The following is a 25184-nucleotide window of genomic DNA, read 5'->3' as shown; positions in this document are numbered from 1 at the left end:
GAATCTTTGAACTGAATTTTCATATAAACTCATAGTCTGCTAGAAGAAAGCCGTATGAGCAGAGCCAAATACTCTATTTTTTTCCTTCTGTGTTATATCCCAGAAGAAAATAAAGTCCTTTTTTTATCAGGTGTGATTTCTTTTCTCATAACCGACATTTTACCGCAGATCATTATTTCATCAGTGTTCAGAAAATAATATTTTATATTTACTACTTTTTTGTACTTAATCTCCTAGCATTGAATGAAAAATGTTTCCAAGAGCATACAAGCATTTAGGGCCTGATGTGAATTCCATTGAAGTCAATCAGCCAGCACTGTAATGCTCAGTATGGGTGATCTGTCACTGACTGCTCATCTCAGATTTTCCTGATGTATTTTCCATTAAGTTGCCAGATAGCAGAGTTGTAGACATACCTGACACTACCAAAGCTTTTCAAAACTAGTTGTTAGAAGTTTTATAAAAAACCCTCAAATAAAACAGGGATTAAAATGAGTAATAGTAAGTAGAATTCAAGACCAAAATTTTGCTCTGAAAATGTATCTCATCTATGAATTTCTCTTTTCAAAAGATACATCAAACTCACGTAATTAGGACTACAGACCAAAATTCTGAATTAATGGCAATGGTACAAGAGCTTAGAGATGGCATGTATAACTTCCAGAATTAAAATAAATGGCAGAAAATTAAAATTGTGGTGCCCTCCTGAGTGCCAGTGAAGTCGAAGGCCATCTCTTCCAGCCCCTGAGCCTGACTGGTGGCTCCAGAGACAGGAAGAGCAGAGCAAAAACAGTAGAGAAGCTGACCAGGGAGAAGAAAATACTCTTGCCAGGTCCTTGGGCAGTCAGTTGCCTGTAAAACTGTAAGGAAGAGTGTGTGTTTCTGAGGGATGCTCATTGGCAGCACCCCAAAGAATCTCCATTGTGGGCCTGCTGTTCCTGTGGAGCTCAGTTTTCGTACTCTGCTTCTGGCCACTGAGCTGTTGACAGTTGAGGACAACAAGCTCACATGCAGCAAAGGAGCATTTCATGCAGTCACGGATAAAGAAAAAGTAAAATTGTAAATAGATTTCATATCTGGATACATGCCAAAACAACTCCTAAATTCATCCATCTGGCTCTTTGAGAACTTCAGTAGTTATTACTTTATCAGGTTATAGCCACATTTGTCATTCTGATTTGTCAGTAAAATAACTTCTAAACATTTTTAGCAGTCAAAAAATGAGTTTCCCTTTGGTCTCTCACTGTCTTTGAGAATGAATTGATCACCTAGAATTTGATTATAACTCTCTAGCTCAGCACTAATTTGGCAGTAGTATTGCTGCAGCCGTGCTCTGCTTTGACATCACTGTCAGGTCCGAGGAGTGGGGAGCTATGCTCTTTTCCACCTCCACCTCTGCCTGCTCTCTCTGCCTGCCCCTGCACAGTTGTTGGAAGGATATCTGCATGATGTTGGCCTTGGGTGCTGAGCCTTTCTCAACAAGGGGTCCACCTGCCAAGGGAGACTCTCCAATGGCCTTTTTCTGCCAGCTCGTTCCAGTTTGCAGCATCAGGCCACACTTACCAGGAAACTGCATCCTTGAACTAGTGACAGACTTTCTGGATCATAACAAAAATCTTGGTTTCAATATTTTTAAGGAGGAAAGGGGATATAGATGATGGACAATGCCTATGCTTCCACAGTAGGTTGTATAACATTTTAAATTGCATTTGGGTCATTTATGTTACAACATGATAGAATTAAACTTTCATATTTTATGCTTCATGGTCATTTCTCTGTGCTCAGGTTTGAAGTGTTTCTGGTAACTGCATCATCAAAGCATTGTGGTATCAGCTGAGGAACACCACAAATCATTAATGAGGAACAGCCTTTTGAAAATAAGCACTCATATTTACTGTGAAAATAAGCATACACAATTACAGCAAATGCACAGGACAAATCAGGAGAGAGCACCAAAACACATTTGTGCTAACTACATGGGAGCCTCGCAGTCTGACTTGACATAGTTTTGAAGGGCTTTTATTGAACTGCCAAATCTCACTTCACATCAGGGTCTCCAGTTCCCTCATTTCTGAGAAGCAGTTGTGAAGGCCTATCAGCATCACCTGGGACTTAGTGTTATTCAAAAATATGCAAATTGCCAGCAGAGAGGAGCTTGTAGGGCTGAGTGGTGAAGGGACACTTTCCCTCTCCTCTGTTGTTCACTCTGGCTCCATTTGTTGCAGTACACAGAGCAGTTCTGGGGAACAGACCTGGCCATCAGTCTGCAGACACATTCTTATACCTTTAGAACAGTTTCAGACACATGCCACCATAGGATTCTTCCAAACACGTGCTAAGCATGTGTTTGGAGTTAGCACAGGCCAAGGCCCATTTCCAATAAGTAGATGGGATGCCTTGCAGGGTCAGAATTTCAGAATTAAGCAATGTACCGTGATAAGCCAGCTGACCTCATGGTTAGAGAACAGATCTTAGAGCTCTTTATTTACCAGCATAGATGTACACTCTCGAGATAGGATTAATCTCACTGTTTGTTCTTCCCCCTTCCAGGTATTCATATCCTGTCCCTTTTGAACATCCACAAGGGACTTCTATTTACAAGAAATACAAGATTAAATCTATAATGCAATGCCAGTAGAAACTTTTGGATGTCTAGCCAACTAAAACATTTCCCAGCAGTGCTTCCACATAGGATGTTTGTGTAGAGTTTGTTACATTAATGGCCATGGAATAAGACTTGACCTTCAGAGGAAGTGTCTAGGCCTGGTCTAAAGTGACTGACTCTCCCAGTGTGTAATTTGTAGATGTGCCTCCCTTCTACTGGAAACTCTCCCAATATCAGAAGCTAACCTGTAGTTTGCAGAGAATTCATTTGGATTTATCCAGTCAAATTTTATTTATTTACAGTAAATAAAACTTTCAACTGAGTCTCTCAGCTGGACATTACCTCGATTTTCAAAGATGGCACTGATCACTAAAAGGCTGATGTATCAAATTCTTCACTATTTACTAATAGGTATATCTCAATCGTTATTTTCTGTGGAAGGACGAAGCAAAATGAATGTTTCTAAGAATGACTGCACTCTTTCCTGATTCTTTGGAAAAAGAAAATTGTTAATAACTGTTGGGATATAATTTTAATCTCAATGGACAACAATTCCATAAAATGCAATTCAAACCAATAAGACCAGCCACTGACCAGTCATTTTTCAGTTGGGTTTACAATTTTTCCCATGAAGAGGATGCTCTGAGTATACTGATCAACAATCAGCAGCAAGAATGGATGATTGAATTTAACAATGGGAGGGGCAGAATGAGGAAGAAAATCTATGCTGCTGGCTGCTGCAGCCTCTGTGCCATTCTCATGGATCTTCAGCAGGGCCTTGTGAGTAGCCTACAATAAAATACAGCAAGAATTAATGTATGAGGAAGATGTGGTGTGAAATTATTCAAATTAACACAAAGTTAATTCAACTACTGTCTTTCACAAAAATTGCTGGTAAGCCAGGAACCAGGAAGAAGGGCACTACAGACCATTGTGTGATTCTTAGCAATGTTGTCTCAATAAGCAAATATTTACACATTCAGTGTTCCTCACCACAGGTGCATCAATGCAGACCTTAGCAACTGCACACCTTGTGGAAGTAATTGAAAGTAAAATAACCAAGCAAACTGACAGGGAATGTCAGTTTCACAGGGAAAGGGAATAGGGTTCCAGAACTACTCTGTAGGTATTCCTAACAGCACATGCACACAGTTTAGCCAGGAATTCAACCTTGCTACCAAATTTTTTGTTAAATTATTGTTGGGCATTTTTAATATTTTTCTTTTACTAGCCCCAAAATGCTAGAAAATTTTAAGAGATGTTTTCAGAATGGTTGTAAAAATGCTAATTTTTATCTACACATTATTTTAAGTAAATTGGTTGTTTTCCTCAAGTCTGGTCCATTTTATGTTTTTAGCACTCAACAGAGTCTTAATAGCAACAGCAGTTTCTAAATCCTTTAAAATTACAGAATGCATGTTAGAAAAAGGCCACTTTTTCTGATGCAAGACATGCACAACACGGTCATCCATAGGTACTTCTTTTACATGTACAAAATATGCTGTGTTTAGTTTCCTGGTTAAATGCTAAAATCCGCCTCTACATCTATCCTCCATCTTTGCTTGTCAGATAAAAGAAAATATACTTATCTCCAGATCTTGGAGAAGTCTGAGGGAATTTAAAGGGACTTTATCAGCTAAATGTTCTATTTCAGAGTATCAGCCAGCCCTAGCAATAAGTCAAATTTCACAGGTGAACTTAGGGTAAGGCAATTGGTTGTTAAGGAATCCATAGATGGTTGTTTCTGCTGATAAACTTACTTTTGAAACCTTCACATTTCGGTTTCCTGTGATTCCAGACAGATCAGCCCGGTTAGAAAACACATCGGTTACGCCCAGATTCATTAAGATCCTCTTTAAGTCATAGGTGCCTGAAATTGATAATTTTGGAATATGCAATTCCATCCTCCTGTCAATACAAAAGTAAATTATGGTAGTTATTGCAATCAGAACATGCCTTGGACTGAAGATTCCTAGCTTGATGGTGGTTCTTCTGTGCTAGAATGCTAATCTTTTCATCTGAGAAACATGGCAAGAAAAAGAAGATAGGAAGATGCTGATCTGAGGAGGATAGAAAAATATGGAAGGAGAAAGACATCAGTTCATATTTCTTTTATGATCCTGCAACAGAGTCACTTTATGGGAGAGTAAACAGTAGTGCTGCCAGCATTTTTGGGACAAAGTTTGATTTCTTATTCTAACCTTGAAGTTTCTGCTTTTGGAATTCCTACCCCATTCCCTCTAAGGGACTGATTGCTATGTCACAGTATTACCACTCAAAATATTTTGCCTGAGATGAGGGAAATGGTGATACTTAGCATCAACTGAAAAATGTATGGGGAAAAAAGAATTAAATTTCCCACCTCAGAGACCTCTTCTCCCATCACAAAACAATGATGATTCTAATTTTTGCTGAAAGTATCAAATCATTTGGTCTGATCCTTTATACTTCTTCTGTTGTTTAAACCTCCCATCAAAAATGCAAGGTAGTAACTCTAAAACCTGACCATAGCATTCAGACTTCAGGTTCTGACTACTTTGAATCATCAAATCAAAATTCTATATTTACCATCTTTGAAGAGATCTTTCCCATTTAGAAATGGTGTTTTTTGTCAGGGCACTTTCCAACTGTTTCATTTTTCCTTTCTTGGGCAGGATAAACAATGCTGTAACATCTCCCTTGTAAGGAATCTGCACCACCTTGCAAGACAGCTTCCTGTCAGAGTATGCTTTATAAAATCCATCTCGAGTCATCATCTCCACTTCAACTGAGGTCTTTGCATTCACATGGAAAAAGTCCTTGTGAGTCCCCTTAATATTGAAAGGATTTTCCCAGTAAGCTTAAAACCAAAAGAGAAAGAATGGAATTGAATACTTATTTCAGTGAGGATATGTTAATTTGTCCAGACTAATTTACAGTAAATAAAATCATATCTGAGTATTTACACTTGGAGATAAAAGGTGTTCAAAGTTTATTAAATATCTTATTCTCTGTAACAACTAAATACCACAGGTTAAATTTTGTGTGGACAATCTTTCTATGTCAGATAAATTAAAAGAAGTAACTTCATTGTATTACCTTATGTTTTATTTGAAGAAAATGAAAACTGACCAGAATCCAGGGATTTGCTGTTTTCAGAATATTGTTTGTAAAGCAAGTTTCACAGCAGATGTTTAACTTTTAAAAGGTAGCATGTTATGCTCTTCACATGGTTTCTTGTATGCTTTTCATCTTGTAATACTAAGGAAAAGCTTACATGCTAGAGAAACACAAACTTTTGGACCTGAACATGACTGCATTATGGAATAAAGCCTCAAGGTCTTTAGCCTTCAACATGCTTTGCTCTATATGTTTATTCAACTGAATTTTCTATGATATTTTATTTTGTAATTAAAAAAAGTTCATTCACTAAACAAATAGACTGGGATTACAGCTTGCCATTCTGTAAGTATGTTTTTTGGCCTTTTTTTTTAAAATGTTGAATAGAAATAGTGTAATTTAAAAAATAAATAAAGGAATATAAACTCCATAATATTCCAGCCACTTTATAAGTTTAAGCCTTCTCCCTTGCCCTCCATCAAAGAAATTTGCTCTGATATGGTGCTCAGACTAGGAAACCTGAAATTAGGTCACGAAAATTTATAAAGTATTTGAAATAAAATATTTTTTTATTTTGCTAAAAGTCCATAATTTCCAAATATTCCTTTCTGGGTGGGAAATTCCATTTATGTCCTGCATGCTGCTACAAATGAACACCCAAGAAGAAGTTAATAATTTCCAAAGCAATACATTCAAATACCTCTTGGGATGTGTGTAATATGATGACAAGGTGTAGAACATCTGGACTCCAACTCCAGAGGTACCTACCCATGTAATAGTCATGGACTGTAAGTAAATTAAAGTTTTTGGCATTTTTTGTTAAGCATCACCTTCAGATTTTAGTCTTCTACTTCACACATAAAATGTGAAAACATTTTGATTTTTAAAATAATAAGTAGATGAAGTCTGACAGGATAATTTAACAATTAATAAATCTGTTGTTCCCTGGCAATTCCCTGAACATGAATATTACAAGTAAATGAACTTTTATGTTTAGAAGTCTAAATATATGCTAGAAAAATTTAGATGTGGAAGAGGTTTCAGAGTGGTGGAGGTTTCAGAGTATTTTTCCATAATAGGCTCACGTAACATGTTCATTTAAAAATTATTCAGAAATAACTTGGTGTCCTTGTTTTACTTCAGGTGAAACAGCACAAAACAGATGCAGTAAATAGAATCTATGTAACTTACCTTTGAAATAAATGTAGTTAACAATTACCATCAGAGTGTTTGGATCAAGGTCCTCAAGTACTTGGTTTATATTCCCATGGGTTTTATTCTTTACATAATCATTGATGTCTCTTTTAGCTTCAGTGGAATTCTGGAAGCTACTAGAGACAACTTTTCCTCTGTAGAGTTTTTTGATGTCCTTCAGAAAGGTTTTCATTGGCTTCAGGTGTTTGTCCATGAACAGGGTGCTGCCCATGCTCAGCTGCACCTGGCTGCCAGGGCGGTTCAGCAAGCGGAGGAGCTGACGAAAGCCGTGGTGTATCTCCTCCTTCTGGATGCTGCTGAGGTTAAAGGCCAGTCCTTCCAGCAGCTGAGCCTGGCTGCTGCCTCGGGAGCCCAGGGCCAGAAGGGCAAGGGCAGCAGAGATGCTGACTGGGGAAAAGAAAACGTTCTTGTCAGGTTCTTGAGTGGTTGCTTGCCTGTAAAAATGAAAGGCAAAGTCTGTATTGCTCGGGATTATCCTTTGGCAGGACTCAAGAGGATCTACCTCGAGAGAATGCTGCTCCTGGGTGTCGGTTGCCTCAGGCTGGTCAGTGTGGTGATCAGTCTGGGTCAGACTGTGGACACTGAGGTGAAGCATGGCCACCAGCAAGCACAGTGGGAGCATGGCCTTCATCATTCTTCACAGATACTGCGTGGACAAAGAACAAAAGGTCTTGGATGCTGGAGGTTGGCTGTATCAACACCTCATCTTTTATTTCTGTCTGCTACTGCCTTCAAGTGGAAATCACTGTTATGTCCTGACCTCCTCCTTTGCTTTTAAATCCTTGTGCTTCTGAGTTTATCTGTAATTCCTATGCATTGCTGCCTGCTTCAGTTCTACTTTACTCTAGCTACTTCCTTGTTAATGGGGAAAGAAACATGTGAGTATTAAAGAAAAATAAGAGTCCAAGGGAGAGAAGAAGTGAAAAGGTGCTTTGTTTTTGAACTGGCAAAGCAACACATTAGAAGCCTTCTGATTAATTCTTTTGTGCTTATCTCTTCAGACCTCCAGGATTATTATGCTATTAGGGTTTGAATGAGGTTTATGCTAAAAAATAGTACTACACTGCTATATCAAAGGAAAACAATATGAGATTGCAGAATTCAAAAGTGCTATTTTCTCTCATTCCTGACTCATTTTACCATACAAAGTGACTAATCATAAGAGCTGGTAAAATTTTTCTGCTTCAATACCTGATTAAATTAGAGTATGTTTGTCTGTTTTAAATGACCACTCATGTGTCACCTGTCTTCCAGATGGGTTCCTTCTTGTGTGTATCCCACATCTTGTTATGGGAAGGTGAGACCATTAGTGTGGGCTTGGCCTCTCCTGTCTTTGCAAGCTTCATATCAGCAGGAAAGTATCCTTTCATAAGGTAAATATGCCTAAGGCCAGAGTAGTGCTCAGCAGCAAGACTGGATCAGGGCACCTTGGACATTTGTAGTTTCACTACAAATGTCTAAGGTGCCCTGTGTGTCCAAAAAGTGATCACACAAAAAGTGTGATCACTTTTTGTCTTTGTTTGCTTACTGCTTTCTCGTTTACCAGTTAAACCAAGAACATGCTGGGTTGGTTTGTGGTGTCTAAGATGCTTAACATGTCAGAAAACAAGTAAGAGCTATTCCCATTAACAATATGGTACCAGTGACTAGAAAAGCTCCAAATAGCCTTCACCTAATGTCCTGCTTGAAACAGATCAGCTTCAGGCAGAAGATCATAAGCTACCTGCTTACCAGTCAATGGTAAAAGACACGGGTTCAGCAGAGCAGATGAGATGTTTACTGGGATTCTCTCCACCCTGGGACAGCACTCTGACCACCAAGGTTTGGGTGAAAAGGAGCCAGCTTGTCTTTTTGCAGCTTTGCTCTGTGTGATCTGAGTAAATTGGAATTTGCAGAGGACATTGGCATAGAAAGATCAGGTTGTGAATTCTGTCTGGGTTATCTTAGTCTAAGCAAGTTACTTACTCATTCCCTTCAGTTTTGGTTATCTGATTGTCAGCTTTAGGGAAAATTAGTAATGATAAATAAAATTGACAGTTGAGAAGTCGGAATACTTCTGTCATTGAAGCATATTTTTTCTAGATTTTTTGAGCTATTTGGGATAAATATTCATAGCAGAATTATACTCTGTGGAACTGCTATAATGAATCCCCAGAATTTACTATTCAGTATTTCTTGAAATTAAGTTCAGCTGTCTTGAGTACTTAGAAACTAGATTTCACTCTTGAAAGCAGATGTACTTTATGACTCACTTAGCTAAATACCATACAGCTGGGTCAAAGTCATTAAGATAAAGATAACTGGGTACTTACTTTACATTCAGAGGGCTCGTGCTCTCAATGGGCTGTGCTGTTTCTTGCTGCTTTACTCGTACTGCTGTTTTCCTCTGTTAAACATTACATGGCTTCAGATACATATTACCTGGAAACACAAAGCTGAATGCTGGTGAAGCCAGTGTTCTTGGACCTTGTATGCATGTGTCCACATCTCTTCACTCCAAACAGAGCAAAGACCACCAGGCCCAGGCTGCTCAGTAGAGTACAGTGTTGCATTCCAAAGGGTATGCAACTGTTAAGCAAATATTTATTGGAAATGATATTTTGGTGTCAAGAGCACAGCACTCTGGCCTGTGTGCTACCTGAGATGAATATAACTGCTCATCTGGAGACACAATTTTGCCCAGTACTAAGCTCTGAAGGCCAGGGTGAGGCAGTCACAAGGAGCACCACTTGTTCTTCAGTCATGCTACTCAGCTTACTGAGCTCCATTTATGTGTCAATGTCTCATCTTTTATTTCTACACATTAGAAACCCCACTGGTCGCTACTCAGGGACCAATGAGTCCTCTTGGCCTCATAAATAAAGAGGGTACCTTGTTCGGTCTTGTAATGATCTCCTCACAATCAAATTATTCTTTCTGTATCTCTGTTAAGGACCACCTAGCCTATCAAGATCTGGAAAGTACTTAATTTAGATTGCAGCTCTTGAAAAAGCTGTATAAAATATGTACCATCACTGCAAATGCCCAAAGACAATACTGAACAAATGCAACTGCTGTAATGTATACGAGCAGCAGCCTAGTCTCAAATACATCAAACAACAACAAATGATGGAAGAGAGTAACCCAGAAATATTAACCAGTAATAAGGCAGTGTCAAACTGTGAGTCTCGACCTTCTTCTAAAGATGTATTTCCCAGGAATCTTCCAAAGAAGATGAAGATAAGTGCTGTGAAGCAGGTTTACCCCCATTCACCAATGGATGAGCATAGTTTGATCAGCCAGCCAGGACAATGCCTGTTTAGTCTCTCTATGCCTCTGCTACACTTCGCAGGATTTGTTCAGTAAGAGACAGCACAATCCCCTTGATGCTGTAGAACCAAGGAGCTGTGTATGTAAAACTGTGTAAGCACAGCAGCTCCCAGCTATGCTGCTTTCAGAGATTGTTCTTTACCTGCTGGGATCATGGCCTTGGTCATGCAGATGGGTTCCCTGCATGGTATTTACAGACTCAACCCTTTTTTTTAATTTCCTTTTTTTTTTTTTAAATTTCAGAATATAGCTTAGCTCTGCATGTTTGCCTTAGATAGAACCAAAGTTTGCTGTTAAGTATTTTTTTTTTTTTTTTTTTTTTTTTTTTTTTAAATTTCAGGATATAGCTTAGCTCTGCAGTTTGCCTTAGATAGAATCAATGTTTGCTGTTAAGTATTTTGATTTTTGAATTTGAATTTTTTCTTATTAGAGTACCAATTGCTGCTGTCTCTTGGAGCACTTGTGAAGGTCAGGTGAGGCTAGATAAAATAGCCTGTTTTCTTTTTTTGTCAGTCACAAACACTCTGCATTTAAATTGAATGAATGTATAAGCCACAATGCCTTATGCCACAAGTGCAGTGTTTCAGGGAAAACGAGAGAGGTGCTCGTGGTGCTCCAAGACAGGCTGTTGGTGGTTCTGGGCACTTTTTTAATCATAGAGGTGAACATTGTTAAATATTTACACTTCTGTTAAACATTACATGGATTAAAAAAACTCCAGCTGTCTGAGGACACAGATAAATGCTGATGTAGCCATGCAGAGAAGGTAGAAGTCAGGGCTTGCTGGGCTAGCTGGCTTTGATGTTTGTTGTCCCCAAACATGCATTGCAGCCATCTGCCATCTCTGAAGAGGAAAGGTCCATGGCCATGAGCAGCTGTACTACCAGATACACCTCTCTAGCTTATTGCCAACTAGTGGCACAACTGCTAAGGCATCTCCTGAAGTGTGTTAGAGCCTGCACTGGGGCTTTAGATTTTTGATCATACATCTTGGGCACCTCCTTCAGCATGGCACTAAGAAAAGCAGATCAGAAGAGGCAATTAACACATAACTTGGGGTTTTTTCCCCACAAATGAGCTTGGCAGCAGTTCAGAAACTGTCCTACATTCAGAAGCTTTCTTTGAGCCTTGGTTTTGTCACAACAGAAGAGGAAACCTGGGCCATGGACACATAACTTGGGGTTTTTTCCCCACAAATGAGCTTGGCAGCAGTTCAGAAACTTCAGAAAAAGTTCAGAATGCCCTACATTCAGAAGCTTTTCTTGAGCCTTGGTTTGGTCACAACAGAAAAGGAAACCTGGGCCATGGATTCTCCTGAGCAGCTGTAGGGCCAGCTGAAGCAGAAGGTAGCAGGAGAGAGACAGTACTGTAAAAAATTGTATTGCAAGCATTGGGGCTAATTCTGGATTCCTCTATGACTCTGAGGTGTCATTCTGAGGGGTATTCAAGATTTTCTCTAGTTTTCTTTTAATAGTTATCTATGTAAAAAGCTATCTCAAATAGAGAAGCACCGTAAAAAGTACAAATTGGTTATAAAAAGATGTGCAAAATTGTTGTGTTGCCATTTTCATATTTCAAAGCCTTGAAAATAATATTTCAGAATTAAAGTCTCAGGAAAGAAAGGAGATGATCCCATTTTGTTTCATTCATTAAACTCTCAAAAGCTTCCCTTCTATGTATTGCATTTATTGAACTTGAGAAGAACCGGAATTCATGTGTCAAATACACACTTGTCTGTGTTGTGTGGAAAGTGAACTTCTTAAATATGGAAACAGATTTCTTAAATCCATGTTTATGGACCAAACAAAAAATGTCCTAATAGTCAGTCTGTACTTCATGGAGACATTTGGCAGATGTTTGGAATAAATGTTAACGTGTTTGATATTTCCTGGCCAAGTCATGTTTTTATCCAAGAGCCCTGTTGTTACTAAAAGAGTTTAATTTTAAAACTCTGACTTTGAAAACGTTAGTTGTGCTAGTGGGAAGTTTGTCCATGAAAGTGTTACTAATCCTAAGTAGTTATGTATTATTGTTTTATTTAGTAGTAGTAATGATTGGCTTACAAGAAACTTTAAGACATGCAAATACAGGCTCTGGATGCACTGAAATGCCTCTCAGTCATCTGCTTCATTTTTCTTGTTAGCCCACTTGTGAAAGAAACATAATTCTGCTCTTAGTTCTAATACAAACACAGGTCATGTGCAAAGTCATTCTGATCTGATGTATTGTGTTTATCCTTTCAAGAGATGAAATGTTGATTTTTGTCATTGATACTAAAGAAAACTCTCCCCTCATGTTTTCACTTGGCTTGGACTGTTGGCACTGCTGAATTTCTGTAAGCAGCTACACAGTGGCTGTTCACTGAGCTGTGCCTAACAAAGTAATGAGGTTTAATTAGCCCAACTTAATCTGACAGTGTGCTCCTGGCACACTATCAGTTTCTACAGCTGCTTAGTGATGCATGCATGCATGCATATGAAATAAAGATCACTCCTTGAAATTATTTGCTTTTTGTATTATGTAATCAAATTTCAAGTTGTCTTTGCCTACATTCTCTGCTTCCCTCTGTACAATATAAAAACAGGTCTCAGTTAAGCAAATTGACATTTTCCTCAGTTTGTATTTGATAGAGGCTATTTTCAAGCTACAAATTTCATATTCTTGTTGTTTAATCACAGCAAAAGTTTGGATCACACAAGAACCCAAAATCTGTGCAGTCAAGCCCCTAATCCTTAATATCTCCAACACATAAAATTGTTTCAGAGTGCAAAAGCTGTGAGTACTGCACACAGGCTGCTTAAGGCAGCATCAAGTCTGCACAGAGAAGATAATGGATTATAGTTTACAACATCTTCCCTTACACTTTCTTTTTTCCAATGATGTTGATGACCATCATGCCTTATATGGATTTACAAAACTCCAAGCCAAGGTTTCGTCAGTGGTTTTTGCTACAGACAGTTTAACCTACAGCTGTAATCAGTGATAACTGCTGAGTAGTGAGAAGACAAGATTCAGCAGCCCTGGCTAGTGCAGCCTCAGTGTGCTTCCCAGCAAAATTCAGGAGGTCTTTGTGAACATCCTGCAAAGAAAGTGGGCAAATTTCATAGGAACAGAGGTGGACAGCAAAAGTGTAAAGGGAGGTTGCTGATGCAGTGGCTTCCTGGAATGATTTCATCTGAGGAATCCCAGCCCAGGGACTCGAGACAGACCTATCTTGTGGACAGGAGGGAACTGGAAATGCCAGAAAGAGGTTGAAGTGAAAAAGTAAGGGAGATGTTCTGTGCTTCTCTAACATAACACACGTATGCACTTAGTAATAAAATCTTGTTCAACTTTTGTCCAGCTATGTTGTCCAATGGTTTCTTGCAGCAGATATATAATCAATATAGCAGAGAAACATTAAAACTCAGTGATTATAATCGGACATTAAACATATTTCTAAAACTGTCTATATAAAGTATTTTCCTTTTTGGGAAAACATCATCAACAAGTGTCCCAGTGTGTTTTCCCCATAGGTTTTGTGCCTGTGCAGCAGAATCTTAGAATCAAAATCTAGGATGGAGAGACCTCCAAAGGCCGTCTAGTCCAGCCCTTTGCACAAAACATCAGGTTTCTCAGGTACATGTCTCCAAGCACGTGTATTTTGCATCCTCTCTGGACCACGTCTTCCAGACTGAACCACTGCATGGTAAAAATGTGTTCCTAATTAGAATTTTTTACATTCAAACAGCTCTGTTCTTTGATCTTCAGTGTCTTCCAGCTCCAGCATCATACATCTTTGTCATGATCCAGGGACTTCTGATCTGTCATTTACAGAGAAACCATTGCATTTTCTGAGCTGAACCTTGCTTAGCATTAATTGAGGGAGAGCTTCCATGGATCTTCTGCCCTTCCGTTTATCTCAGGGGGGTCTTTGTGAAGCATAATCCACGTGGATGCTTTGTCCAGCCCCCTCCCCCACCAGCTGACTTTTTTTTGAGTCACGAAAAGACGCAAAGGAGAAAAGTAAATGTTCTTGTCACCTGCTATTGCTAGATCTGCTTGTAAAGCCAAAATTGCTGGTGCTTACCTTCAGTAGAGTCAGGTTTTGACTACGCTGTTACTTTCCAGGGACTTAGGTAATTTACAGCTCTATGAGAGGTAATATTCAGTGAAGCAATTGGCTAATTTATGATATTGAAACCCAATCACACAGTGGACGTTTTATTTGCTGGATGTCATTCACAAGATAATGAGGAAGGGAATTAACATCTGAGTGAGAAAGCATAATGAAAATTCTTAATTTCTTTCTAGTAAAGAGACTGAAGCATTTCTTTAAGGAACCCCCATGTTATACTGTCCAAAAACTGGCCAAAAAGTGAGTAATTTCAGGTGGGAATAGGTCTGAGTTTCACTTATGATTCATAGCAGTGTACCGAATGAGTTGGAGCCTGAACTAAAGACTGGGTTTAACCTTACTGTATCAGATGTACAAAATAAAAAAGAGAAAGGGAGCCATCACCTCACTAAGCCTGGCAGGGAGTGGTCTTTGAGCAGATAGTGGTGTGGAAATTGCTGGCAGTTAGAACAGATGTAAACCTCTCAGGAAAGAAACTGCTGCAGTGCTCTGCAGAATCATTTGTGTTTGGGTTAGAAGGGACCTTGAAGATCATCTAGTTCCCAACCACGCCACAGGCAAGGACACTTTCCACTACACCAGGTTTTCTCAGGGTCTATCCAGCCAGGCCATTGACACTGCCAGGGATGGGGCATTCACAGCTTCTCTAGGCAAACCAATTCAGTGCCTTACCACCCTCACAGTAAAAAATTCCATCTTAATATCTAATCTAACCTACTCTCTTTCCACTTGAAGTCATTCCCCCTTGTTGTGCCACTCCAGGCCCTTGTACAAAGTCCCTAAGACTGGGTTTAACCTTACTGTATCAGATGTACAAAATAAAAAAGAGAAAGGGAGCCATCACCTCACTAAGCCTGGCAGGGAGTGGTCTTTGAGCAGATAGTGGTGTGGAAATTGCTGGCAGTTAGAACAGATGTAAACCTCTCAGGAAAGAAACTGCTGCAGTGCTCTGCAGAATCATTTGTGTTTGGGTTAGAAGGGACCTTGAAGATCATCTAGTTCCCAACCACGCCACAGGCAAGGACACTTTCCACTACACCAGGTTTTCTCAGGGTCTATCCAGCCAGGCCATTGACACTGCCAGGGATGGGGCATCCACAACTTCTCTGGGCAAACCAATTCAGTGCCTTACCACCCTCACAGTAAAAAATTCCATCTTAATATCTAATCTAACCTACTCTCTTTCCGTTTGAAGTCATTCCCCCTTGTTGTAAAAAGTCTCTCTCCATCTTTCCTGTAGGGTCTCTTCAGGTACTGCAAGGCTGCAATCAGGTAACCCCAAAGCCTTCTTTTCTCCAGGCTGAACAATTCCAATTCTCTCAGTGTTTCTTCATAGGAGAGGTGTTCCATCCTTACTTTGTGCATTTAGCAGTGTATTAGTTGGTCTTTCCAGCAGAATATGTAATTTGTTTTCAGCCCATGACATTTAAGGCTGTTGCTTCTGTTATGTGCTTTTATATTCTCCCTAGTGGGTACTGTACAACACTGGGAACAATTACAGACCTGTGCACTGGCACTAACCACTGGCTGTTGGAATAATGTAATTTTCTTTTATACATCAAGCATACTATTTCTCTCTCTGACCCCACAACAATATACAGCTTTTGCTTGTTCCTTCTTTTATGATCTTTAACACTATTCAAAATTGCCTCTGGTTTTCTTCCAGTGTCTGTTAAACTTCACATAATTTCTAGATAACAGTTAAATCTATCTCCACTATGGGTTATCCTGGATTTCTGAGTTCCTCATTTACATTTTTAACCTTTGTTTCACTTCTGATTCCTAAAAATGATAACAAATACAGTTTTCTGCTCTTTCCATGTTGCTTGTTTTCCTTTTCTCCTTATTTCAGTGTGTGCTGTTCCAAAGTTTCTGCTGTGTTGGCAATTCTTTTTCTGTGGCTGTTAACCTACAAGGAAGACTGCTTTCAGCCTTTACAGAGACTGCTTTGATCCATCCCATCCCTGATTTCCCTCAGCACCTGCAGTGCTGAGGCTGCAGCCTGTGCGTGGCACGGTTGCATGCACTCCCACATCACAGCTGTTTGTAGACAGCAGTGCAGGCTGTGTTAGAAGATGTCCTTTGAACTTTGTCCCTCATGTGGCTCATCACACCAGCTCCAGCCTCCAGCAATGCCCCTGCAGCAAAGTGGCCCATCACAGTACTTGTGTGCAACAGCAGCAGCCACTCTTGACCAGCTGGGATGGAAGTCCTTCCCTGGTTACTCTGAGGTTTCTTGGTCACAATACTCACAGCCAGAGAGCCAACCAAGAAACCCATGGAGGAAGAAGCAAAAAAGAAGCAGACTGAAAGAAGATTGTCCTGAGCAAACCATGACTCCAGTGGGTTTGTGACAATCTTAATGGGGACATTTTTGTGGGAGGCTGTGCAATCCTTCTGGGCGCTACACAAATTTGCTGCACATTTGCAGTGAGAGGCATGCCCTATTTTTTGCCAAAATGGAAAGAAAACCAAGGCAAGACATGTATGGTTCCTACACCTGTCTGAAGATGGTTCCTCACCAAGATGCTTTCTGCTCATTCAGTTCTTAAATCAGCTTCATTTTTGTCTGTCCACTTTCAAATGAGTTAAGAGGCAAGGTTGCTTCTCAAAGTGAGATGTGGTTGGCAAAATAGCACTCAGATATCTTTTCCTACTAACAAACAGAGACTATTGATCTGAGGTCCATGATGAACAACAAACATAGTCTTGATATTTGCCTACAGAGTTATTTGTCATTGCAAAGCTGGACTTTGACAATTCATCCTGAGTTAGCCCTGAGATTTGGCAAGAAGTTTTAAATGATCTTCTGTAGAATAAATTTTCCTCTATTTCACCTAGACCAAGTCATTATATGTTTAGAGGAATGAAGCCAACTTCTTGTTACTAAATATGGAACATACTAAATAAGTTATGAGTAAGAAACTTTTGTCATTAATTTATGTGATTTTGAGGAGGGCTTTAAAAGTAAATATCAAGTGTTACCTGTCTGCAGATAGACATGGAATGTTTTTTCTATTCCTTATTGGTGTACATATTTACTACAATTATGGCTACAATTTACTCATATTGATGACACTGATTTAATGTAAAAGAAAATAAAGATCTCCAAACCAAAAAAAGAATTGTGTTTTAGAAATATTCACCACAGTTTTTATGTTATATTTTTCACAGACATCTTAAGAAACTAAGATCCAAAAGGTTGTAATTTATATTTTTTTCTACTACTTTGAGATATTCTGTAACAAAAGATTTAATCAATCTATAATTTACATGCTTTCTTTGGCTTTCTATATTTTAATAAGATGTGCTAAACGTGTTAATTTAAAAACTAAAGCAAAAGATAATAAAATAATTTAAATATTTACTGCTTTGTAAGTGAAGTTATGTTTCTTTCATAACCATGCAATTATGTAGTGCAGCTGGATTCAAGGAACCTTAAGGTAAGAAAATGTACAAATGTCAATTCCCAGTCTGCTTTTACTCCACTGCTAACATTTAGAAAAGTGACTTCTGAAATATTTTCTGTATTTTTTATGTGTGCTTATGATAGCTTAAAAGTTAACAGTCTCTAGAAAAGCTCTGCAGTTCCTACTGAGGAAATGCAAATTTTCTGGAGTTATAATTTGCATTCCTCCTTTTTTTCTACCACAATCTGTCAAGTCTAGCTGGAACGTGAATACCGAAGGCGGCATCAGTAGAAACAAGAAATGACAGTGACAACAAATCTGTGAAAAGGAAACTGGTGCTATGTCATGGACTACTCCATCAGTCTTTTATCTCAAGGCATTAGCAACAATCATTATATTAGTAGGATAAAACAAAAGTCTATTTTCTGCTATGCATTCCTTCCTTAGTAGAATTGAAATTATCTGTAGAGCAAAGCAGCCTTCTTGTCTCCAGGCTGAGGGCTTCTGCTGAGGAGGAGACAGAGGAAGGCAAGCTAAAACAGCTGCATTCATCAGTCCTTTACATTGGTGGTGTCCTCCAATGTTTCAGTCACTGTTCCTGCAGTTTCATGCCACGCTTGGTTACAAAACTTAAAGAAATTAATGAAAATTCACTCCAGTATTAAAGAAATCTGCATCTAAGAGTATTCATCAAGGGTTAGTGGATTAAACAGACTAAATTTTTACCTAATTTTTTCTGTTTCTCCTTTCACATGCACACCCTGTGACTGTACAGTAGTACCTACATCAATTGGAGACCTTGGACCAACTGAATAGCCCACAGGAGCATGTCAGAAAGGGCTTCTTACAAAACTGGTGAAAAGTGACTTGTATTTCATTAACACTACATGCTATATTCAGGTGTAGGCTGTGGGAAATCCTAGTGACTTTTGGACAAGGAAAAACAGTTTTTGTGTTGTAAGGGATTAATAAGGTTTCTAAGGATAATGGTTGAAAGATGAGCACTAGCACAGGGTGGTATGCATACATAAGTGTTTCACTGGATCACAGGAATTTAGCCAGTGTTGTGCATAAGTTTTGTCAATCAGTCATTTTTCTGAGGGTTTACAATTTTCCCAATGAAGAGGACAGTGTGGGTGAACTTATCCAGAATCAGCAGGAGAAATGGTCTGTTGAATCTGACTCGAGGTGGGCGAGGAAAATCCCCAGATCTCCAGGTAATCTCCTTCACTGTGGCTCCGGCCGCCTCAGTGCCATTCTCATGAACATTCAGCATGGCTCTGTGGATCACCTGCAAGGAACAAAGCAAACAGCCTCCAGATGACAATCCAGCAAGAAGAGAGCAGCCTGCCACCCTCTTCACTTTGGCCAGCCAAAGGGAGCCCTGCCTGGAGCAAGACTGAGCAGCAGCAGCTTCTGGGAAGGTCATCACCAGTTGCTCCCCTTCCCACCGCAGCACCAACAGCCATCACACCACTCAAGCCATCCTCCCTCACTGCTTGTGCAGAGGGTAACCCTCAAACTGCAGGCAGCCAAAGAGCACTCGAGATGACTGATGACAAGAAACTCTGGAAGCAAAGAAACCTGGTAATTTAGCCGAGACTCAATTTTGTCTTTGGCAGCTTCATGTATTATTGTGAATTTGCCCTGTCATCTAGCTGAAAAAATAACTTTTTGAGAACACTAGAAGGGCAAGAATAACAGCCCTTTGCTCTCTGTAGGAAGAATTAGAGGAAATTTTACCAAAGCTAATGCTCTAAATTTGGATAATTTTCTTTAGTAGCCAAAAGAACATTTAATGATATGTATGTTTTCATCCTCATTCTCCAACCATGCCTTTCTAACCCCTTGTAAGCGTGTTTGGCTTCAGATTTGTGAAAGACAGGGCTTTCTTTGCTTCCAGTCTGGCAGCTGTTGATGAATGAGTGATGCTTCAGAGAGATTGGGATAAGCTTTTCATGGAATATTATTGTCAGGTTCCTGGGAACAGGCAAATCCTGTGGTTGCTTTCACATGCTGACTTACTTTTGAAACCTTCAGTCCAGGCTCCTCAGTAATCCCTGAGAGATTAGCTTGTTCAGTAAACAGATTGACCATACCCCTTTGTTTGACTATATTTTTCACATCATAGGTACCAGAAATAGAAAATTTTGGAATGTGCAGGTGTATTTTTCTGTAACAAAAAAACACAAATGGGGCAAATCATCATCACCAGAAATAGAAAATTTTGGAATGTGCAGGTGTATTTTTCTGTAACAAACAACACAAATAGGGGCAAATCATCATCTAGGCAACTCTCCTCAATGACTTCACTATATTGACACTTCACTTTTTCTAAATATTTACAACATTCTTTCAGGGTTCAGATAGCACTTCTGATCAGGTTAGCTATTTAATGGGGAGGGTTGGAGCAGAGTAAGTCTGTGCTAGCTCTTGCCTCTGCAGTGGGGTTCGGGGAGTGGAGTGGAAGACACAGCTATGCCAACTCAGTGGCAAACAGAGCTACTACTGCCAGGTAAGAGGGCTTTTTCAAAAGATTCTAGCCAGCTGAACTAAGGCTGTTCAAATACACAACACAGCATTGGCCATCACAGAAATAGCTGCAGTAATGGTGAATTAATCCACTTTTGCACAGAATGCCCTCAGCATAACACCCAACAGCTACTCCATTGTAGTTTCCCAGTGCTTGTGTGAAGCAAAGGTCTGTTGACCTCATCATGGTGCTAAGTAATTTTTGGTTGAATCAGGAATTTAAACCAAGATGAATCCCAAGCTCAATGACCTATTTGTTCACTAGCCATAGCTCTTTTCTATTTTCATTTTCCAGCTAAGAAAAGGGAAGTACATCATAGAGTCAAGTAAGTCTATATATTAGGTGCATAGAGTTCAGGCAAATAACCTGTCCTTTAGTGTTTAGTCTTAGTGAGACAAACACAACTAATCTGTAACATGGTCACCTCTTAGCAAAAAATCTTACCTGTCTTGGAGGGACTTTTCCCATTTAGTTACAGTTCTTTTCAAGAGGGCATCTTCTACCTGCTTCATCTTCCCTTCATCAGGCAAAACAAACAATGCTGCAGCACCTCCATTGTAAGGTATTTGAACCAGCCAACAGGACAGCTCTTCATCAAAGTAATTTCTGTAGTAACCCTTTCGATACATCATGTCAACTTTTATAGATGTATTCTGATCCACAAAAAAGTCCTCCTGTTTTGTCAGTGCTGTACTGAAGGGTTTCTCCCAATGGGCTTATGAAAAAAAGAAAATATATTCAGTGGAGTACAAAGAGGAATGGTGACAGTGAATAAAAGAGGACCTAGTTCCACAGCCTTCCTTTCATTAGAGTAAATATCCTTTCCATGTTACTGCATCCTCAGGTGTTACAGCATTGTATATATATATTTTTTGGTGCTTAAAGACAATCACAGACAGATGATACTGAAAACACCATCTTTCACTACAGCATGAGTCTATGAACACATGACAAAATTAACCAAATTCAATAAAGTTATTGATGTAAAATTTCATTAAAGCAGGCAAGGACATATTTTTACTTGCAACAAATATGCATGAGTTTATACTGATACCTTGCAGGTATTGAACATGATTTCCTCTATTTAAATTTTTTTTCCTTTTCATTCTCTGTAATAAGCATTATCTTTGCACCCTTTGATGTATCTTACCTTTAAAGAAGACATAGTTAATGAGAACTATTGCAGTCAGAGGATCAAGATTTTCCACTAGTTTAACAATTTTCCCATTTGTCTTTTCCTCAATATAACTGTTGATCTGACTCTCAGCACCAACAGAGTTGTTAAAGTCAGTAGAAAAGACTTCAGATTCGTAAAAGCTTTTGACATCATCCAAGAACTTCTGTAGTGGTTTTAGTGTCTCTTCTATGAAAAGGGCATTGCCCAGGCTCAGCTGGAACTCACTATCTGAACGGTTCAGCATGTGGAGGAGTTGGCAAAAACCTTCATGTATTTCCTGCTCCTGAGTCTTTTTCAGGTTAAAGGCAAGCCCTTCCAAAATCTGTGTCAGTGTCACAGCCTTGGCACCAAGTGCCAGCATTGCAAAGGAAGTAGAGATGCTTATGGGTGAAAAGAAAATATTTTTGTCTGTTGCTTCAGATGCAACCAGCTTATAAAAGGAAAATGCAAAGTCAGCGTTGCTGAAAACTAGCTTGACAAAGGTTTTGTTCTTAAGTGGAGAAGCTTCTTCCCACTGAGAACCATGTCCTGGATAATATGTCCCTTTAACATCATCCTGCTTATTACGGTAGCGAGGATGCTGATGACGCAGGGCAACAGTATGCAAACCAACTAGCAATAGACACAAGGAGAAAGTGGTCTTCATTTTGCTTTCAGCTGTTTCTGCAAAAGAAATAGACATGCAAAACATGTCATGGAAACAAATTTGTTCATACTGTGTGCTCCAGTAAAGTAAAATGATGCTCTCAGAATAGACCTCTTCTCCAAAGTCCCCCACACTTATAATTCACATTTCTGATGTGTGTCAGTGTTCAATACACCTCTGCTATTAATAAATATAGTCTAGTTATCTTTCAAAAGAGGTAATTTAAAACTTTTAAAAGTTTATTAACTTTAATATTAGCATATTCTTTTAAAATTTGTAAATAACTGGAAGCTTATGACATTTTTCTAACAGTAATTGGCATGAGTTGGTTTTGTACGCTGTACTGCACGAAGGGTACTGCAGCTCTGTTAGCCTTCCTCAATTCATCAAATAATTACAGAATTTAATCTGTGTTAAACAAAAATGTGATATAAGCATAGCTCATACTATCCAGAACCAAAATTACAAAATACTCTTACAGTTTCTTCAAAGGTAAAAGGCTAGATGACTGGTCTTTCTGGTATAAAAATCTATGGCCATTTCTATTGTTTCCAAACCAAATTTTTACTTTATTATATGAAGTATCTTCTTTTGCATTGGTTCTTTCTGGCTTTTGAAATTTATTGATTTTTTTCATAAGATATATATTCCATATTTACATGTACAAAAGCACACTCCCAGGCAATGACTGCCCCCAACATCAAATGTAAGAGATGCAAAGAAAAACTAAAAGGGTACTTACATTGCTACAGTCTGGTCTTGTCTGCTCATTCTTACCTTCAGTACCATTAAACAGAGTTAATCAGAGCACTCCATTAATCATTAATTAGTTCAAATAAAAGCTGCCAGTGAGAATGCACAACAAGCAGTAATGACATTGGATATTTTGGACAATTTTTCCAACCCAGACAAATGCTAACAGTGCATGGGTTATGGGGCTGTAGACAAGAAGGACTGGAGCAGAGACTGTGTCTCTGTTGCTTCCATGCTCGCAGACTGACAGGAGGGACCTGCTGCTGTGGGTGTTTGGCAAGAGAGCCTCAGCCATACCTTTCATGGCTGGAGCTGAAAGCTGTGCCTTGGTGTGAGGGCCACCCCTTGCTTGGGTCTGAGCCAGCACCACTCACAACGCATCACAGTGTCCCTGCCAGAACGTCCTCTTGGATTCATCCTGGGGGCACTGCCTCTCTGGCAGGATTTCAAAACAGGGTTGGATTTAGAAAGTCCTTCTTCCTTACTATATACCTCAGTCACAACCTTCAACACCATGTTTGATGGTTTTGGGGATTTTCTTATGCAGAGCAGACTCTGTGCGATTGGTGAACAGACTCCAAGTTTCTTAGGAGAATAACATGTGACATTATCACTCTAGCAGGTATTTACAACCAATAAAGTTGTTTACTTGCTGCTATTGGCCATCACCTGTGACTGTGTATTTGGGGAACTGGGGAAGAGTTTTCACCTGGCTTTGTAGAAAATATACAACAAAACCACTTCTGCTGAGAAGCAGCACTGACTGCAAAAAGAAACATGTGGTCAGAAACAGATATCTTGTTTCCTTGGGTTAATCTTCTGGATCATATGCAGCTGAAATGGACACCAGGAGGACACAGAATAGGCTGCCAATTCACCTTTCATCCAGTGCTAAAGAAGACATGCTGGCATCACTGGATGATATTCAGGGTTTAATATAATATATGAGCAAATCACTGAAGGAGAAACTAAGGCAGAAAATAAACTTTTTTAAACAGACCTAGTTGCCAACATGTCCCTCTCTGCAAGTTCCCAAGCATTTGGTTTCTGAGCGGGAGCTCCAGACTATATCAGATATTGAAATGCCCCATGTGAGGTATTCAGCATCTCTGAATGAAAGCACACTGGTGGGGAGCTGAGCTTGGGAAGCTGAGGCAATGCTGGAAAGGGAACTGGATTTTCTTAATCTCAAATCAAGGCTCTTGTCCTGTGGTTGTTTTGTATGGCTGCAGAGTCAAGCAGCAAACAGGACAGGGCATACCCTTTTCTTTTTGAATTCAGCAGTGTTAATCTTTCTGCATACTAACCTAGGTGCTGGAACACCTGACCACTTGATCTGGTTTCAAGACCCTCAAACCATTCTACTTGAGACCATCAGACCCACGTCATCCACTTGGGTCATATGTGGGCTGCAAGAGGTTGATGAGGAAGGGAGGGGAAAGGCCATTCACAGCTTTCCTTCTGAGGGTCTTCTGCTTAAAGATCAAATAAAATAGAAAACTACTTATGTGTAGATATATGTGTAGATAATTTTGCATTAATAACTGTATGTGTTTTCACCTGTCTGTGAAAGACATGTACGCGAATACTCTGAGTATTCATAGGAGTGGAAAAAGATAATCCAGTAAGTGTGATGTGTTAATGTAATAATACATGCACAGGTCTGGCAGACAGGAATCTTGGGTTGCCCTCTGAGAACAATTCAAATAGAAGAAAAAACAAAGGCCCTAGGAATTGTTTCTGAAGTTGATAACTGATTGATGAAGATGTAGAATTGTTTCTAATTCTAGTCTTGGAGTGTGTGAGTAGTTCTGTTAAAGAGAACCATTACCTCTGTTAAATCTGAACAGAATCTGTGGCTAATAATATGTAGCATAATAAATATGTTATGATTTGAACTGAAAAAAACCCCCATCTCAAATTGCTTGTGATATTTTGATAACATATAAATAACATTATTTGATATATGATAATATATAAATAATATAACATATAAAAAACAACCTCAAAAAAATTTTAAGAACTTTGAAGAATTAAACATTTGGTAGATTTTATACACAACTGTTTTAAACTTTTTTTTCTAAAAGCTGGTAAAAATTAGGGTGCTCTTTTCCATCAAGCTATGAAGTAAGGTAAAGGGGCATTTTCTTTTCTGATGAACAGATTGTCTGAGAGAGTTAATATCTCTCAGCCTGATTGTTTACAGCCTAATCAACTTATTAAATTTTCTTACTTTTATTCATTTTATAATTTCATTTACATCTGAAAGTGATTCTCAGGTTTAAAATATTTTTATATCACTTAATATTAGAATGGGAAA

The 25184-nt window shown here is 39.1% G+C and overlaps 2 protein-coding genes and 1 long non-coding RNA gene across 7 annotated transcripts; 1 reads left to right on the top strand and 2 right to left on the bottom strand.

Moving 5' to 3' along the window:
* Positions 1–3118: 3118 nt before the first annotated feature.
* Positions 3119–10510, bottom strand: LOC120503776 (alpha-1-antitrypsin-like). Of its 2 annotated transcripts, none has more exons than XM_039712687.1 (5): positions 9232–10510; positions 6896–7565; positions 5174–5444; positions 4366–4513; positions 3119–3394 (listed from the first exon to the last, which is right to left on the bottom strand). In XM_039712687.1, exons 2-5 carry the CDS (start codon positions 7551–7553, stop codon positions 3203–3205), a joined length of 1269 nt encoding a protein of 422 aa, XP_039568621.1. In that variant the 5' UTR covers positions 7554–7565; positions 9232–10510; the 3' UTR covers positions 3119–3202. The 2 variants fall into 2 exon arrangements, with proteins under 2 accessions (XP_039568621.1, XP_039568620.1); XM_039712686.1 differs by lacking the exon at positions 9232–10510 and adding an exon at positions 8651–8788.
* Positions 5485–8966, top strand: LOC120503777. 2 transcript variants are annotated; one of them, XR_005627837.1, is made up of 4 exons: positions 5485–6492; positions 7405–7603; positions 8174–8277; positions 8563–8966. It is a non-coding gene; the product is annotated as an uncharacterized LOC120503777 (long non-coding RNA). The 2 variants fall into 2 exon arrangements; XR_005627836.1 differs by having other exon boundaries at positions 5490–6492; positions 8174–8966.
* A 6410-nt stretch (positions 10511–16920) lies between the features above and the next one.
* LOC120503774 (alpha-1-antitrypsin-like) lies at positions 16921–23107 on the bottom strand. Of its 3 annotated transcripts, none has more exons than XM_039712684.1 (5): positions 22854–23107; positions 21439–22128; positions 20733–21003; positions 19781–19928; positions 16921–19046 (listed from the first exon to the last, which is right to left on the bottom strand). In XM_039712684.1, exons 2-5 carry the CDS (start codon positions 22109–22111, stop codon positions 18840–18842), a joined length of 1299 nt encoding a protein of 432 aa, XP_039568618.1. In that variant the 5' UTR covers positions 22112–22128; positions 22854–23107; the 3' UTR covers positions 16921–18839. The 3 variants fall into 3 exon arrangements, with proteins under 3 accessions (XP_039568618.1, XP_039568619.1, XP_039568617.1); XM_039712685.1 differs by having other exon boundaries at positions 22889–23107; XM_039712683.1 differs by lacking the exon at positions 22854–23107 and having other exon boundaries at positions 21439–22156.
* Positions 23108–25184: the final 2077 nt, after the last annotated feature.

Source organism: Passer montanus, unplaced genomic scaffold (genome assembly GCF_014805655.1).
Source record: "Passer montanus isolate IOZ18808 unplaced genomic scaffold, ASM1480565v1 scaffold27, whole genome shotgun sequence".
Classification (NCBI taxonomy): domain Eukaryota; kingdom Metazoa; phylum Chordata; class Aves; order Passeriformes; family Passeridae; genus Passer; species Passer montanus.
Note: the sequence above shows the minus strand (reverse complement) of the source record. Positions and strands in the feature narration are given on the sequence as shown.